The sequence below is a fragment of the Lemur catta genome, chromosome 2 (genome assembly GCF_020740605.2).
Source record: "Lemur catta isolate mLemCat1 chromosome 2, mLemCat1.pri, whole genome shotgun sequence".
NCBI lineage: Eukaryota > Metazoa > Chordata > Mammalia > Primates > Lemuridae > Lemur > Lemur catta.
In genome coordinates this window covers 34315713-34334079 of record NC_059129.1, presented here as the reverse complement: position 1 = coordinate 34334079, position 18367 = coordinate 34315713, and the positions used below count along the sequence as shown (strand labels likewise).

At 38.4% G+C, this 18367-nt stretch overlaps 1 protein-coding gene across 1 annotated transcript in view; it reads left to right on the top strand.

Moving 5' to 3' along the window:
• The window catches only part of ZNF713 (zinc finger protein 713), a 68029-nt gene that overhangs the window by 25571 nt on the left and 24091 nt on the right, over positions 1-18367 (top strand). Inside the window, exon 3 of the mRNA XM_045542167.1 lies at positions 13142-13230. Coding sequence (XP_045398123.1) covers positions 13142-13230 — 89 coding nt within the window. The remainder of the gene's footprint in view (positions 1-13141; positions 13231-18367) is intronic.

Below are 18367 nucleotides of genomic sequence, written 5' to 3'. Positions count from 1 at the left end.
AGGGGTAAGATCCATTGCTGCTGCCTCCCCATCACCCCTGCCAGTCTAGGGGGCAGGTAGTGGGGAGGCTGGGCACTCTTGTGAGTGCCACCCTATAGGCAGGAGCTGTGTGCCCCCACCACCATCAGGGAACCTGGTCAGGCTGACAGTCATTGGCACCTGTCAACATGGATGGGGCTGCACTCAAGCGGGCACCCAGTGGACAAACAGCTGCCCAAGGATTCAAATGGGGCAGCTCTTGAGCCAGCATAGTCTGACAATCACTGCCACCATGGGTGTGGGCAGGGCTACACTCAAGCCACAAAGGTTGACAAATGCCACCACCCATGGATCTAATACCGGTAGCTCTCAAGCCTGTGTGAGCTGACAATCACTGTGGCCTACAAGCATGGGTGGAGCTGAGCTCAAGCTGGCACCCAACCAACAAATGCTGCCATCTGTGCATCTGAGTGGGACAGCCCTCAAGCTGGCCAGGGTCATTAATAACTGCTGCCCACAGGCATGGGCAGGTCTATGCTCAAGCTGTAAAAGCTGACAAACTGCTGCCCCTGGATCTAATCCAGACAGCTCTAAAACCAGCATAAGCTGACAGTCATTGCCACCTGTGGGCATGGGCAGAGGTGCACTCAAGCTGGCACCTGGATAACAAATGCTACCATCCACAGATCTAAGTGGGGCAGCCCTCAGCCCAGGGTAGGCCATCAATAACGGCTGCCAGAGGGTGCAAGTGCAACTATGCTAAAGCCATGTAGGCCAAGAAATGCCACCACCCATGGATCTTGGTGGGGCAGCTTTCAAGAAAGCAGAGATATCAATCACTGCTGCCCATAGATATGGGCAGGGCTGTGCTCCAGCCAGCACTGTTGCCCATGGATCTGATCAGGGAAACTCCCAATCCAGTGCAGGCAGACGATCACAGCCACCCACAGGCATAGGTGGGGCTGCACTCAAGTTGGCTTGGTCTGACAGTCACTGATGCTGGCAGAATTAGGTGGGGCATTCACTCTACAAGGTGGGAACCACCAGTGACAACCATAGAGGAAGAATGAAGCAGGAGGCAAAAGACAGCATCAGTGTTAAACACTGAGAATGCATCCACCCATCTCATGCCAGGTCAGTCCTCCAGAGTAAAACACACGTTTGCCTTCCAGGGAACTCTCCTTTGCATGAAGTAGGAGAGCTTCCAGCAAAGGAGAATGGGTGCACTGCAAGCTTATTTGTCTTGAGCTGAAAGCAGAGATCTCAGATGAGAACCAGAATAACAACTCTGGCAACATGAAAAACAAGCTGTTTCAATACCCGCAAATGATCATAATAAGTCTCCAGCAATGGATCCCAACCTAAAGAATTGTAAAAATGTCAGAGGTGGAATTCAGAATATGGATAGCAAATAAGATGAATGGTATTGAAGAGAAAGTTGAAAACCAAAAAACAAAGCCAAAAATGTTTCAGGACATGAATTAAACAAATGAAAAACTTGCTAAAGAGATAGACAACATAAGATAGAACAGAGCTTAAAGAAATGAAAGAATTATTTAGGGAATTTGAAAATACAGCAGAAAGCATCAACAACAGGCTACAGCAAGCAGAAGAAAGTTTCAGAGCCTGAAGAAAAGGCTTTTGAACTAACCCAGTCAGTCAAAGATGCATAAAAAATGAAGAAAGAAAGAAGAATGAACAATCACTCATAGGAGTATGGAACTGTGCAAAGTGGGACAATATAAGAATTATAGGTAACCCTGAGGAAGAAGAATAAAAGCAAAAAGCATGGAAAACCTATTCTAGGGAATTCTTGAGGAAAACTTCTCTGAAATCACCAGACATTCAGGTATCCAGATGCAAGATGGTTCTCAGACACCAGGAACATTCATAACAATTGGGACATCTCCAAGACAGGTCACCAACCTAGCCAAAGTCAAATTGAAGGAGAAAATTCTGCAAGCTGCAAGATGAAACCAACAACTAACCTGCAAAGGAACACTCATCAGACTAACAGCAGACTTCCCAGCAGAGATATTACAAGCCAGAAGAGATTGGGACCCCATTTTTAGTCTTCATAAACAGAATACCTATCAGCCAAGAAGTGTGTATCCTAAATTAAAACTAAATTTCATAGATGATGGAGAAATACTTTTCCAGACAAGCAAATGCTAAGGGAATTTGTCAGTGGATCTGCCCTACAGGAAAAAAACACATTATACATGGATCAGCACAATAGATAGATACCTACCAGTGTAGAAACACCCAAGCTCACAGCTCTGATAAAATAATAGGAGAAGAGGGGAAACAAAACCACAAGGAATCATCCAACGTGATGAACAGAACAGTATCCCACATAGCAGTACTAATAGTGAACATGAATGGTCTGAATGCCCCACTTAAAAGACACAGACTGGCTGAATGGATGAAAAATCACACCCCATGTATATGCTGTCTCCAAGAAACACATCTAACTTGCAAGGACTCACACAGACTCAGTGTAAAGGGATGGAAAAAATATTCCACACAAGTGGAAATGAAAAGCAAGCAGTTATAGCCATTCTCACATCAGATAAAATAGACTTTAAATGAACAATGGTTAAAAAAAAAAAAGACAAAGATGGCCGTTATATAATTGTAAAGGGAGCAATTCAACAAGAAGGTATAATAATCCTAAATATATATGCACCCAACACAGGAGTTCCAAGATTCATAAAGCAAATTCTACTAGATTGAAGCAAAGAAATAAACAGTGGCATTGTAATTGACAGAGACTTCTACAGCCCACTGGAAGAGCTACACAGGTCATCAAAGCAGAAAATCAATAAAGAAACACTGGACTTAAACAGGACTTTAGAACACATGGACCTAACAGACATTTATAGAACATTCTACCCCCAAACTACTAAATATACATTCTTCTCATCAGCACATGGGACATTTTCCAAGAGTGATTATATCTTAGACCACAAAATAAGTCTCAACAAATTCAAAAAAATTGAAATCATGCCATGTATCTTCTCAGACCACAGTGGAATAAACTAGAAATCAATTCTAAGAGAAACACTCAAATCTACACACAAAATCATGGAAATTAAACAACCTGATGCTGAATCAATGGGTCAATGACAAAATTAAAATATAAATCAAAAGACTTCTTGAATTGAACAACAAAGGAGACATAAGCTTTCAAAATCTATCAGATACAGCTAAAGCTGTCCTAAGGAGAAAGTTCATAGCCTTAAATGCCTCCATCCAAAACACAGACACACCCTAATTAACAACCTCATGTCACATCTCAAGGAACTAGAAAAAGAAGAACAAACCAAACCCAAAGCCAGCAGAATAAATGAAATAACAAAGCTTAGATAAGAACTAAACAAAATGGAAACTAAAAAACAATACAAAGATCAATGAAACAAAAAATTGGTTATTTGAAAAGATAAACAAAATCAGTAGACCACTAGCCAAATTAACCAGAAAGAGAGAAGACTTAAATAAACTCAATCAGAAATGACAAAGGAGACATTGCAACTGATACCACAGAAATACAAAATGTCATCTGTGATTATTATGAAAACTTCTATGCACACAAACTAGAAAACATAGAGGAAATGGATAAATTCCTGGAACACACCACCTACCAAGCCTGAATCAGGAAGAAATAGAAATCCTGAACAGGCCAATAATAAGCAGCAAGATTGAAGCAGTAATTTAAAAATCTACCAAAAAATAAAATAAAAGCCCCAGACCAAACAGATTCACAACCAAACTCTACTAGACCTACAAAGAAGAACTGGTACTTATCCTACAGAAATTATTCCATAACATTGAGAAGGAAGAAATCCTCTCTAACTCATTCTATGAAGCCAGTATCTCCTTGATACCAAAGCCAGGAAAGGACTCAACAAAAAAAGAAAACTACAGACCAATATCCCTTATGAACATAGATGCAAAATGTTCAACAACAAAAAAAGAAAACTACAGACCAATATCCCATAGATGAGGATGCAAAAATCCTCAATGTAATACTAGCCATCCAAGTTCAACAGCACATCAAAAAGATAATTCACCATGATCAAGTGGGTTTTGTTCCAAGATATAAGGGTGGTTTAACACATAGAAATCAGTACATGTTATTCACCACATAAACAGAGGCAAAAACAAAGACCATTTGATCATCTCAATGCATACAGAAAAAGCATTTTACAAAATCCAGCACCCTGTCATGATAAAAAGCCTCAACAAACTAGGCATGGAAGGAACGTATCTTAAAATTATAAAAGCCATATATGACAAACCCATTGCCAACATCATACTTAATGGGGAAAAGTTGAAAGCATTCCCCCTAAGAACTGGAACAAGACAAGGGTGCCCACTCTCACCACTTCTATTCAACATAGTGCTGGAAGTCCTAGCCAGAGCAATCAGGTAAGAGAAAGAAATAAAGTAAGTGTATCCAAATTGGGGAAAGAGGAGGTCAAACAATCTCTGTTCACTGATAATCTGACCTAGGATCTGAAAAACCCTCAAGACTCCAACAAAAGACTCATAGAATTGATAAATAAATTCTGCAAAGTCTCAGATTACAAAATCAGTCTATAAATTTCAGTAGCATTTCTATATACCAATGATAGTCAAGCTGAGAGTCAAGTTCAGAACTCAATACCATTTACAATAGCTGCAAAGAAAATAAAATATCTGGGAATATACTTAACCTAGGAGATGGAAGATCTCTTCAAGTAGAACTACAAAACACTGATGAAAGAAATCAGAGATGACAAAAGCAAATGGAATAACATCTCATACTCATGTGTTGGTAGAGTCAACATCATTAAAATGTCCATACTGCCCAAAATGATTTACAGATTTAACACAGTTCCCATCAAAATACCAACGTCATATTTCAGGATCTAGAAAAAATAATCCTATGCTTCATTTGGAACCAAAAAAGAGCCCAAACAGCCAAAGCAATCTTCAGCAAAAAAAAAGAAAGAAAAGAAAACAAAAAAAACAAATATGAAGGCATCACAAACATTAATTCAAGGTGGATAGAATTAATAGACAACCTACAGAAAGGGAGAAAATATTTCCAAACTATACATCCAATAAAGGGCTCATATCCAGAATCTACAAAGAACTCCAACAAATCACCAAGAAAAAACCCCATTAAAAAGTGGGCAAAAGCCATGAACAGAAGTTTTTCACAAGAGGATAGATAAATGGCCAACAAACGTATGAAAAAAATGTTCAACACCACTAATCATTGGGGAAATGCAAATTAAAACTACAATGAGATACCACCTTACCCCTGTCAGAATGGCCATTATTAAAAAGTCAAAAAACAATAGATGCTGGTATAGGTGGAGAGCTAAAGAAATGCTTATACACTGTTGGTGGGACTTCAAATTACTACAACCTCTGTGGAAAACAGTATGGAGATTCCTTGAAGAGGTAAATGTACACTTACCATTCTATCCAGTAATGCTACTACTGAGTATCTACCCAAAGGAAAAGTAGTCATTTTATAGAAAAGACATTCACACTCAAATGTTTATCACAGCACAATTCACAATTGCAAACATGGATTCAACCTAAGTGCCCATCAATTCATGAGTGGATAAAGAAAATTGTGTGTGCGTGTATGGGCTGTCCAGAAAGTATCCAGCTATTGTTAATACGGTTTTCCATGGTACATGGCTGGATACTTTCATATATACACACACACATACTGTGGGGAGTACTACACAGGTAGTTCTTAGAAGGAATGTAATAATGTCTTTTGCAGCAACTTGGATGGAACTGGAGATCATTACCCCAAGTGAGTATCTCAGGAATGGAAATATAAACACTACATGTACTCTTTAATAATTGGGAGCTAAACAGTGGGCACACACTGGCATAAAGAGATGTAAAGGACTTTGGAAACTGAGAAGGGGGGAGGGTAAAAGGGGGTTAAAGGTAAAAACTCACCTATCAGGTACAAGGAACGCTGGTGATGGGTACACAAAAAACCCCGACTTAAACATTATACAAGGTATCCATGTAACAAAAACATTTGTACCCCTTAATATTTTGAAATAAAAATAAATAAATGCATTTTTAAAATTTAAAAATAGATAAACAAACACCAGTATCTTTTCATTTACTTGTTGAGGAAATATTTATTAAGTACCTACTATGTGCCAGGCACTGGGCATTGAAAATATAATAGTAAACCAGACAGACCAGGTTCCTTCCTTCATGGAGATTAATATTACACAATGGTGAGGTACAAAATGGGTTACTGGACAAATAATTACAATGATAAAAGAAAGTGCTACCTGAAAAAGGAGATTGTAAATGAGGGATCTCACCTTGTCTATGATGTCAAAATCTTGCCTGATCTAAGATATGAAAAAGGAATAGGTGTTGTCAAGGGAGTGGGGGAGGGGGCAGTGAGCATGACACATAGCACATTTAAACACTTAAAAGCAGGACAGTGTGGATGAAGCCTCAGGAGCAAACAGGAGAATGAATTGAAAGAGCAACATGATGAGTGCGTTGCACACCCTCTGGGGAATGGTCATGCTTGAAGGTGCTGACTCGGGGAGGTGGGGGGTGAAGGGGATGGAGGTATGACTACATGGTGAGTGCCAGGTGCACTGTCTGGAGAATGGACATGCTTGAGGCTCTGACTCAGGGGGATGGGCGGGACATGGACAATGTATATAACCTGAACTTATGTACCCCCATGATGAGCCGAAATAAAAAAAAAAGAAAAAAAAAAAGAGCAAGAAGCAGGTCATAGGATTATTTATGGGTTTGTACTCCAGCCTAAGAGTGGAAGAATGCCCTGAAGAATTTCAAGTAGGGGGCTGATATGATTAGGTTTCTATCTTTTAAAATCCCTTTACCTCAACTGCAAAGAGAATATGAGTAGATTTGGGGAAATCCTAAGAAACAGCATCACACAAAGGCAGGTGAAGGAAAAGAGATCAGAGCATAGCCCACTGAGAGAGGTGGTAGAATTGCAAATCATGAATCACTTGTCATATTGCATAGTGGTGAATTTTTTTTTTTAAAAAAAGAATCAGTTGTCAGCAGTATCAGATACTCTCAGAGTTCAAGTAAAAAGTAATGAGACCCTTGCATGAACAACATAAATGTTTTTAGTATTCCTGACCAGAGCAGTTTTGTGGATTGCTGAGGGCAGGATGAAAGCCAGATTATAGAGAATTGAGAAATAAATGGGTGACGAGGAAGTAGAGAGAATAAGTATGGACAATCCTCTGAAGACCAGTGACCTTGAAGAAAAAGAGGATCGTAGTTGCAAAGGGGTGTGTGGCCAGTGAGAGTGTTTAATGTTGGAGAGACATTAAATGATTTTAAATGATGATTCAAAGGACTCAACAAAAGTGAAAGATAAAGCTGAAGATATAGGAATGAGAAGATATGGACCAGATTCAGACCTTTTGGGAGCCTGGAGAGAATGGATTAATTGCAGGGGGAAAATTACCTTTTGATGCAAATTTCTGGGCCAGTAATACCCCCAGAGGTATTATTTTATTAGGCTGAGGGGTAAGACCAGTGAATCTGCTTTTCAACAAATACCATGTGATTGGAGTGATCTTCAGGCTACACTTTAATAAATACTGCTCTTTTTTCTATTTTCTCTCCTATCTATTAAGCCACTCCTGTCTTCAATTTCTTCGCTATCCAATCTAGAGTCCCCTGACTAGTGTTTTCTAAGGTAGGAAAGATTTCAGAAGTGTTGTGGCCCCAGAAGTGGGTCACTGAAGTAGAATGATGGTGAAAATCAATGGGGTTGTGGAAGTCAAGGAAGTGAAAGGCTCTGATAGTTCAAAATCTGTTGTGAGGCATTTTAAAAATATGTAGATTTCAGATTTCACCTCTGCAAATTCTGATTTAGTAGCTCTTGGGTGGAAGCTGGACATCTATATATTTATATCTGTATATTTAAAAATCACTACAGGTGTGTCTAATGCACAGCCCAGACTAAGAAACACTGCATGGGTTTTCTATATGATCAGTAAAGTTCACTCAGATTTTTGGAGGAGTTCGAGGTGAAAGAGAAAACTGTTAAGCCCAGAGTCATTCTTGATTTGAATTGATTGTAATTCTTTTATTCCTTAGGCAGTCAAAGGAATTTGTTACTTTTTAGGCCATCATGGTTACTTGTCCAAAAGAGACTGTAGCATTCCCACTGGCTTTTCTGGAAAGGTTCAAATGTGAATTATGTGAAGAATTACACCAGGGGTGGGGAACTTGTGGCCTTCTAGGTCCTTAAGTGCAGCGTTTTGACTGAATCCAAATTTTACAGAGCAAATCCTTTTATTTTTATTAATACATTTTTGTTAGTCTTTCATATTTTTATTTATTTTTAAAATGAACATATTAAAATATCAAAGAATAAAATAAGTTTCAATGAAATAATCCTCCCAGATTGACTGGCACAATTAGAACATTAGTAAGCCATAAGAGCTAAATTGACAGCTGCTACGCTCATGGTTTGGCTCTAACTTCCCCTGCCTGACTGGTGCCACTACCACACGAGGCTGGTTGGAGAGAATTTATGGAGATCGAGTACACCAATCTGTTATCAGCTTTTGACAGTGGTGCACTGTGTTTCTGTCTGAAGTGGAGTTTGTGAATAGTTGTACAGCTCGGCAGTATTTTTTAATTCTGTCTGCTTAATAGCCCATTGTGTCAAAGAAGACCAAGAAAACACTGAAAGAAGAAAACAGATTTTTTAATGAGGATTGGGAACTACAATATTATCTCGTTTCTGCTAAAGATGATTTGCTTGCTTTGTGATACTGCAATATCAACATTAAAGAAATTCAATGCTCATCACCTTATAACATTCATAAGGATCACAAATATTTTAAATTAGAGGGCGAGGTGCAAAAGATATTGCAGAAATTAAAAGATGAAAAACAAAAGCAAAGACAGTTCTTTCAAGCAGCAATAAAACCTGGAAATAATGCCACTGAAACAACTTATAAAGTAGATTATATACTTGGGGAAAAAAGGGAAGGCATTGTAGAAATTGTGAAAGAATGCATTGTCAAAGTTGTAGGATGCTTAGACCCTGATAACATTTCAAAGTACAAACAACTGCCTCTTTCAAGAGGAACGAGAACCCTAACTGATCGGCGGCATGAATTAGCCTTCAACTTAACAGAACAACTTTGTGCAATATTTCAAAAGGAAAATGCATACTATTCAGTCACTTTGGATGAATCAACTGATACCACTGACTTGGTGCAGGTTTCATACTTCATTCAGGTCATAATAGAAGATTTTCTTTGCTACGAAGAGTTACTAACTTTGGGCACTCTTGCAAACAGAACACTGGGAATAGATTTCTTTGACAACTTTCAAGATACATGCTGTGAAGTTGGACTGAATTTGTGTATGTACAGATGGTGTACTTTCCATGACAGGAAAACATGAAGGGTTTATTGCACAGATTAAAAAAAAAGTTTTAACATACCCAGATGCTCTCATTTCTTTTCATTGTATCTTGCATCAGCAAAATCTCTGTGTTAAAAGTACTATTTTAAGTCACACTTTGCAAAACATAAGTATAGTTAACTATATTCCTGTAAATGCAACATAGCATCATCAGTTTCATAACATGCTGAAGTTGAATGATGAGGTATTCAGTATAGATTTGCCATGTCATTCTAAAGTGAGTTGGCTATTGCAGGGACAGGTGATAGCCCAAATTTTATCTCTGCAGGAACAGATAATTAAATTTTATGAAGAACAGAATCAGCAATGTGAATTATTGAAAGATGTCTATAGGAATGCAGCATTTCTATGTGATATCATGTCAAATTAAAATGACTTGAATATTTCTTTACAAGGTAAAACTAAGTCTATAAAAATAAATAAATAAAACAAAAAACCTAAGTCTATATATGGTATGTGGCAAAAAAAAAAAAAAAATCCAAGCATTTTGAAAAAAGCTATCTTCTTCAAAAAGGAAATTTCAGAGGAACATTTTCCCCGGTTAGCAAAGGCCATTGATGAGCAGGATGATATATGCAAGTCATCTGAAGAATACGCAGCTGTTACAGACCTATTAATTGGAGAATACAATGAAAGGTTCACTGACTTTGAGAATCATGACATCACACTCAAATTAGCATTTCAGGCTCACCTTGTTGATAACCCCAAGGCACTTAAAGAACTACAGATGGAATTGATTGAGTTCTCAGTAGATGACATTTTAAAGTCATTGTTTAATGCTAAGAAAGGTCCCATTGATGGGAAAATGCAGTAGGATACCCATGCCTTTGGCAACATGCCTGAAAAATGCTTTCTTGCTTTTCAATCACTTATTGCTGCAAATCTACATTCTCCTACCTAACCCAAATCAATATGCCCTTAAGGTCACAAATGACTGATACTCATCTAGAGGATCAACTGAAACTGGAACTCCGTGCTACAACCAAATATTCAAATGCTTTCCAACAAAAAGCAGACACAACAAGTCATTAAAAGGTTAGTTAACTTTAAAATTAACAGTTTTCATTTTTTGAAATTATTAAGTATATAGTAGTTAGATTTTTACAAAATAATGTCCATTTGTAAGTATATCTAATTGAAGTTTCTTCAATGCGGCCTTATTAGATTACAGCTAAATTAATTTGGCCTTCCAACATGAAAAGCTTCCCCACCTCTGAATTACACAATGAGTTTGTTGTTCTTTCCAATACAGGAGTTAAAAGGGAAATTATGAGAAGAAAAGAGATAAGATTTAAAAAGGGGGTGGGGTGGGGAAGAATAAGTACCAAGAAGGACTTCAGAGTATACAGTCGGCCCTCTGTATCCATGGGTTCTGCATTCATGGATTTAACCAATCTCTGTGGATACCGAGGGACGGCTGTACTAGAAGGAGCCCAGGACTATGAATTAAGAGACCTAGGTTCTAGAACCAGCTCTTTCACGTAGCTCTATGATCTTTAACTTCAGGATACTTCCTTAAGCCAAAGAACTGAGAACTAAACCTGCATTTCCACAGGTGTGTTCTATGGAACCTAGTCCCATCAGTTGCCATAAAAAAATATTTTTAAATTAAATATATTTGGGAAACTTTGCATACAATATGTCATATATTCTACATACTTCCCATCCCTTTGGATTCACAATGTCTATTACCATATGAAAATCTCTAAGATTTTTAGGAAAGAAACTTATTTTAACTTTGTTGAAGCCATCATGTTTTGAACTTGATTTGGTCTCTTTTTGTGAGTAACAGACATAAGACACTAATCTGGCACACTTTGGGAAAACTTCAAGTAGGTAATCTCTGGAGTCCTAGTCATCTGGAGTTCAGTTCATGCATATGAAGGAGAAACCCTGTCCTGCCTAACTTGGTGAATGCAGTTTCTGTTGTTGTGAGATACATGGCTTTGAGGTGATTGGGTTTGAAACTTAAGGGCATTCTCATAAGTTCTGTCTGGCTCTTCTGACAGTGGGACTTTTTCAGTGCTTATGCTTGGTAATTAATTCTACAACCTAGTTCTTAAAGTGCTTTTAAGTTACTCCTAAAAGGTCTGCCTCTTAGTGAACTGGTTGTGAAATGTTAGATTCATGCCATGTGTTGGGCAGTAAATGGCTGCCTTATCTAGCAGGGCCATTGCACCAGAACAGCAGTTTTCTCTTTTTGAAAGTTGCTTCTTGGAAATGACTGTTTTCATTTCCATCACTAGCTTTTTGAGAAAGATTTTTTGGGTCACCCTTTGTGAATAGTAAAAGAATATATTCTTTCATGATTATTAGCAAATCAGTACCTTTCACTCGGTTGTTAAAAGGCCTGTTTTTCTCTCTTTCTACGGAAAACAGCCACTCTTTCTCTAGGCAAAGACCACAAATTTTCTATTCTGGGAAGAGAATGGGAAAGGACTGAGGCTACATTTGTTGTAGTTGATACATTTATACATCTCTGCTTTTTGTAATATGTGAGTCAGAGAAACTCTAAAAGTACTTCTTGATTATATTAAAGAATGCCACACATTACTGTGCTCTATCTTTGTAATGAATAGTTTGGATATCTCTTTACAGACCCCATAGGTTCCTAGGGTGCCAAGACTTCGGGATTTCTTCTGCTGACTCTGGTGCGTCTTATTACAGATGCACAACCTGAAATTGTGTCTTACAGGATCCCTGGGAAGACACAGATTTGAATGCCACAGTGAAGTCTGTACATGAAGGATTGATGCTTTTAGAAAACAGAAAGTAATAGCCACCTTCAGGAGCCCCTACAGCTCAACTCTGCACGAACCAGGCAAGATTCTGAGAGTGGCTGTCCCTGGAAAGCAGAAGTCATTCTGTGACTATCCATCAGCTCCCGAGGCTCTCATCAGAGATGGGGCACCTTTAATACCTGGGAGTGTCTGTTCCCCATAAGACACTGGAAAATTAGCTTTCAGGGACTGACAGGGATACTGAACCTTCTAGTACAGGTGCATCTCCTGTAATGCTAGAAGAGAACAAAGCTTTGGTGACATTACAACATAAGAACTGCAAAGAGGTGTAGTAATCCTGATGGAGGATTGAATCCAGATACTCAGAAAGGAAGGTGAACATTCTAAAAAATGAGATGAGTGAAATATCCTTTGTATATTCAAAGGATCACCTTGAAGAGAGGAGAGGCAGACCCCTAGAGTGTAAGTTTGGGGATGAATTTATCCCCTGTGGAGATAAAGAGTAAAAATAGGCCCTCAACATACATGTTCTCTGCATCACTTCATGTCAGTCATTCTTATGTACACTTAGAATCACTTGGAGGCTTTAAAATTTAAAATGCTGTTGCCCAGGTCTACCCCAGACTTATTAAATCCAAATCTCTGGGAGTTGGGGCTCAGCGTTGGCATATTTTTTAATTTCCCCAAGTATTTAGCCAGGGCTGAAAACCACCGAACTCCCCTCTGCCGCCACAAGTGGAGTTGTGCCACAGCGGAGAGAAAGACCTGCACCGAGTTCCCCAGTGTGATAGAGGAATTAGGGTGTAAGAGCCTTTCAGCGTGTGTCTTAGAGCGCTTCTCTGTAAATTGTCTGCCATACCAACACAAAGCAAAAGCTCCAACATTTAAAGTTAGCCTTCATATCATGTATTAACAAGATGTTCCTCTTCTCTTTTTCTCAGTTATGCCTTCTCAGCATGCTGTTCTTTCTCAGGAAGGGAACATGGAGGAGAAAGAAATGAGTGATGGATCACAGCTAGCCAGGTCCCAGGTAAGTTCCGTTTTCCTCTCCTCTGAAATGCTATTGTAGTTCTCAGAATGTGGGCACTTTTAGTTTTCAATTCTCAGAAGTTCTGAGTCCCAAAAATCCAAAGCCCAGGTGATTCCTGTGACAGGTGATATAATCTCTACAGAATGTTTTCCATTCACATTATGTACCTGCCTCTTTATAGCTTTCCTCTCCTTCTACCATTTTCACCAGACTTATTTTTCCTGGACTCATATCTGTGCTAGATGTGACAAAAACAAAAGAAACAGTAGACTGTCTTTTAATCACCCTTCACTTAAACAGCTCACTAGAATTTAAACAGTGCTTGCTATTCTCCTGTAAACAGAGAATGAGGCCCAGGCCACTATGACTGCTTGGAGCTAATGGAATTATTAAATATCTACTATCACAAATTAATGTTTGTCAAGAATCTGTTATATCTCTTCCAAAACCTGTTTAAACCTATTGTTATAATTCCATAATTTAATTAAGTATTACATAAACGGATGAGATATGAGTACAGCAAAGAGTTGTTTCTGTGAAAACTAGTTGAATGTTTTGAAAAGAGCTGATAAATGCCAGCCACTTTTTAAAAAATTGTTGTCAAATTAGGTGTGAGCAAAACTGTAAGACACTGAAGAAAAATCATAAAAATCTCAGGGTATTCCTGTACATGTATTATTGCCCAGCTGTCACTTGTTTGTTCTACCTTCATGAAGCAGAAACTGATGCATTATAGGTATGGGTACTCAGTCATTAAAATCACTCTCATAGAAAAGGCTGAGCTTTATATCAAAAGATGAAAGAATGAATATAGATTTATATTTTAAATTAAAATTCTTAAGATACCTTTTATGGATCTCTACTTTAGCCAACTCTTTTGCTTAGCACACCAGATACCAGTCTCGATTGCTTCAAGATAGGAGGATGTCTACTGTTCTAATCGTATGAGACAATCGTTATCCTTAGGTAACCAGTAAACTCATTGGAGGGGATTTTTAAAAGCCCCCATCACACAACTAATATTCAAAAATGCTTAATGTTGGATCCTGTTATGAATACAAAAGACAACAAATATAACAGGTGCTCAGAGAAGGAAAAATCTGATTGGGACTATAGGGATGAGGGAAGATTTCATGAAGAAGGTAGAGTTTGAATTTGTGCTGATATCAACAGGTAGGATTTGGAGATTAGAGAAAACAGGGGACCATTGTAGACAGGAAATAAAACTTAAGGAACAGCAGAGAGAATGAGGAGACTATCAGCTGGAGCTGAGCTTTTGTTTGGTATATTAGTGCTTTGGGATCTTTGAGTTTTAAGGAATAAACTAATTTATTCTTAACTAATTGTAAGGCTCCCCAAAGATAGGAATAGAAAGACATATAGAACTAAGGCAGCATATCTGCTTCTCCACATTCTAGCCAGAGGAGTCACTTTTAATTTTCCAGAACAATTTATTGTGTTAAGAAGGAAGATGATGCATTCACTCAGTAAATATTTTTTGAATAGCTAATATGTGACAGAAATTGTGCTTGGCGTCAGCTATACATCATGGAGAAAAAGAGACATGGTCCTAAATCCAAGGAGCTTACTGACAGACATTTTTCAAATATACTGATAAATTGCAAATGAGATGTTTTTTATACAAAATAAGAATAAGGTGCCATGAATGTACATTAGGGAATCAGGGAAAAACTCTGGGGAAGCAAAATTTAAGATGAGAAATGAAGAGTATGTAGAGATTATAACAAGTAAGTGGAAAAGAGCATTTTAGGCATGTGCTAAACATCATCTGCAAAACCCATGTGTATATCTGAGAAATTAAAAGAAAGCCCTTGTGACTGGAGTGGAAGAAGAGAGAGAGTGACTTGAGGTGAGCTTGGAGAAGTGAGCCCGGGTTAGATACACAAGGCCTGTGGCCATGAAAACATGTTTGGCTTTTACTCTGAGTGCAATGAAAAGCCTTTGAGAGAATTTAAGCAGGAAAGTAATATAAGCAATCCAATTCTGCCTTAAAAATCACCCTAGTGCTATATAATAACTGAATTTATAAGATGTAAGAATTGAAGGGAGAGAGAACCAGTTAGGAAGGTATTGTAGTATTCTAAATCATAGAAATAGCCTAAAACTAGTGGTTGAAGGAAAGTTAGGTGGCTTTGCTTTGGAAACAGCAGAGATTAGCTAGAGGGGTAAAAGCTAGAAGGGAAAAGCAAAAGAAGAAAAAAGATGATTTCAGAGAGTATAACCCAAGAAATGGCAGAGTGATAGTAAATCAGATCATGTCACTCCTCTGCTCAAAGTGTATGGTTTCCATTTCTCTCCAAGTAAAAGGCAAAGTCTTTGTGATGGCCCAAACAGTCCTGCAGCATCTAGCCCCTACCTCTCTGACTTCATCGCTTACTTTTCTCCCCCTTACTCCATTCTAGCCACCCTAGCCTCATTCTTCTTCCTCGAACATGCCACACACACTCCTGCCTTAGGACCTTTGTACTGTTAACTTTTTAAGATTTTTCTCAAATGTCACCTGTGCAATGATATCTTTCCTGATCACCCTAGTTGAATTTGCAACTGTCCCACACCCATATTCTCAAACCGTTACCCTACTCTAATTTTATCTTCTGACTTACTATATCATTTACCTAGTTATCTGCTGTTTATTGTCTACTTTCCCCTCTAGAATGTAAGCTTCAGAAAGACACAGTTTTAGTTTCTTTTATTCACTAGCATATCCCAAGCACCATTCTTGATGTATAGGAAGCACTGAATAAATGTTTTTGAACAGATGAGGAATATAGTAAATGATAAAAGTGGCATCTCAAACTGGTGGTAAGAGATGCTTCATTCAATAATTGATGTTGGGATTTCTGGGGAGCCATCTGGAAATGTATACCTCATACTTTACATCAGAATAGTCTTCAAATGGTTCAAAGATTTAAATGTGAAAAATGAAATCACAAAAATTATATAAGAAAAAAAATGGGAGAATCCTTTTGTAACTGTCACTGAGGAAAGACTTTTTAATTACAACTGAGAATCCATAGCCATAAAAGAAAAAATTGATGGGTTCAACTCAGTAAAAACATCAAAAAAATCTATGTGACAAAAGAAAAGTATAAAGAAAGTAAAAAGACATGTCCAATTGAGAAAAATAATCTGCCACCCAAATTATAGTGGGCTGATCTTTCTAATATACAAAATACTTCTCTAAATCAGTGAGAGATTGGGAGTCCAATAGAAAAATGTACAAACAACATAAAAAGACAATTTACAGCAAAGATCAAATGGATCTTAAACACAGGAAAAATGTTCATCTGTACTGATAACAAGAGGAAATTTAAATTAAATCTAGAGAAAGCCTGATATTTTATCACCAATCTTGATATTTGCCACAAGTTTGGTATTTTCCACAAGCATAACATACTCCCTTGGCAAAGCTGTGGGGAAACAGGTGCTCTCTTACACTGCTCGTGTATGTGGCAGCTTACATTTTCAGAAAAATTGCCAAAATCTCGCCCATCACAAATGCTTTCTTTATAATGTGACTTTTACACTCATCCTGTCATAGACATGGAGGTCATTGAATCTGGCTAAGCCTGTGACTGGTGGATGTCAAGTGTTGTGACTTCCAAGTCAGATCGTAAAAGGTAGTTAAGACTTCTACCTCATTTTCTTGGGATGCTCACTCTCAACCTAGCCACTTTGCCATGAAGAAGCCCAAGCAGCCCATGGAGAGGCCTGTACGGAGAGGAACCAAAGCCCACAGCTCTGGCTGAGCTCTCAGCTGAAAGCCAGCACCAGTTTGCCAGCCCTGTGAGTAAGCCATCTTGAACGTAAATCCTCCAGTCCCCCGTCAAGCCTTCCCAGCTAGTCCTGCCCCAATTGCAGATTTATGAGCAAAAGAAATGATAGTTGGTGTTTTAATCCCCCAAGTTTTGGGATGGTTCATTATACAGCAATAGATAACTATTAACAGATTTTCATACCTGGAAGTGTGATGCTGCCAAAACAAAAACCTAAACCCATGACATTGGTTTTGGAACTGAGCATTGGACAGAAGATGGAAAAGAAAAGACTGTTAGTAAAACCATAAAGGGCCTCGAAGAGAGTTAGTGGAGGCATAAAGAGCCTTTGTCAAGACTTAAAGGATAATAAGGACGATGTTATTAGAAGTTGGAGGAAAGGGGACCCTTGAAGAAGAAATGTTGGATAACATTGTCACCTTCAGTAACAAAGAAGATAGAAAATATACTTAATGAACTCAATGATCTAGCTAAGGAGATTTTCAAGTAGAAGATGGAAAGTGCCAACTGGCAGCTTCTGGCTGCCTAAAGTGAAATGTAAGAAGAAAAAGATAAGCTAAATAAAGAACTGTTAAATATAAAAGAACCAGGAATTACTGAGTTTGAAAACAAAACTGTTTCTCATTCACAGCTCTCCAAGCATCTAATAATAAGCAAATTTAGAAATGGTTCTCACCAAAGATCAAATCCAGGTTGGACTATAATATCTTTTGTAACAACTTCAGAAAAATATGAAGCAGTGTCTCATAGGACCTATTCTTTCTGTCAAACATGAAGTTTCTAGTAAGTTTTAAGGTGATGTACTGTAGCAGTCTCACAGGGAAACCAAAGGAGACAGGGCTTATTTCAGAAAGATTTGTGGGTGTGGCTTTTGTTTAGTGTAGTTAGATTATAAATGGGTAAACAAAAAGTCCAATTTTGGCCGGGCATGGTGGCTCATGCCTATGATTTAGCACCCTGAGAGGCCGAGGCAAGAGGATCACTGGAGACCAGGAGTTCGAGACCAGCCTGAGCAAGAATGAGACCCTGTCTCTACTAAAAATAGAAAACTTAGCCAGGCATAGTGGCACACGTTTGTAGTCCCAGCTACTGGGGAGGCTGAGGCAGGAGGATCACTTGAGCCTAGGAGTTTGAGGCTATAGTGAGCTATGATGACACCACTGTACTCTACCCAGGGTGACAGAAAAAAAACCCACAAAAAAACAAACTTCAATGAGCGGAAAGCAGGCTGAGAAAACTACAAATATAGGCTACTTTTCATGGAGAGGAGAAGATGACTCAGAGGGCAAAACCAGAATCTCAGAGGGTGGAGCCAATAATATAGAGGACAACTTCCAGGG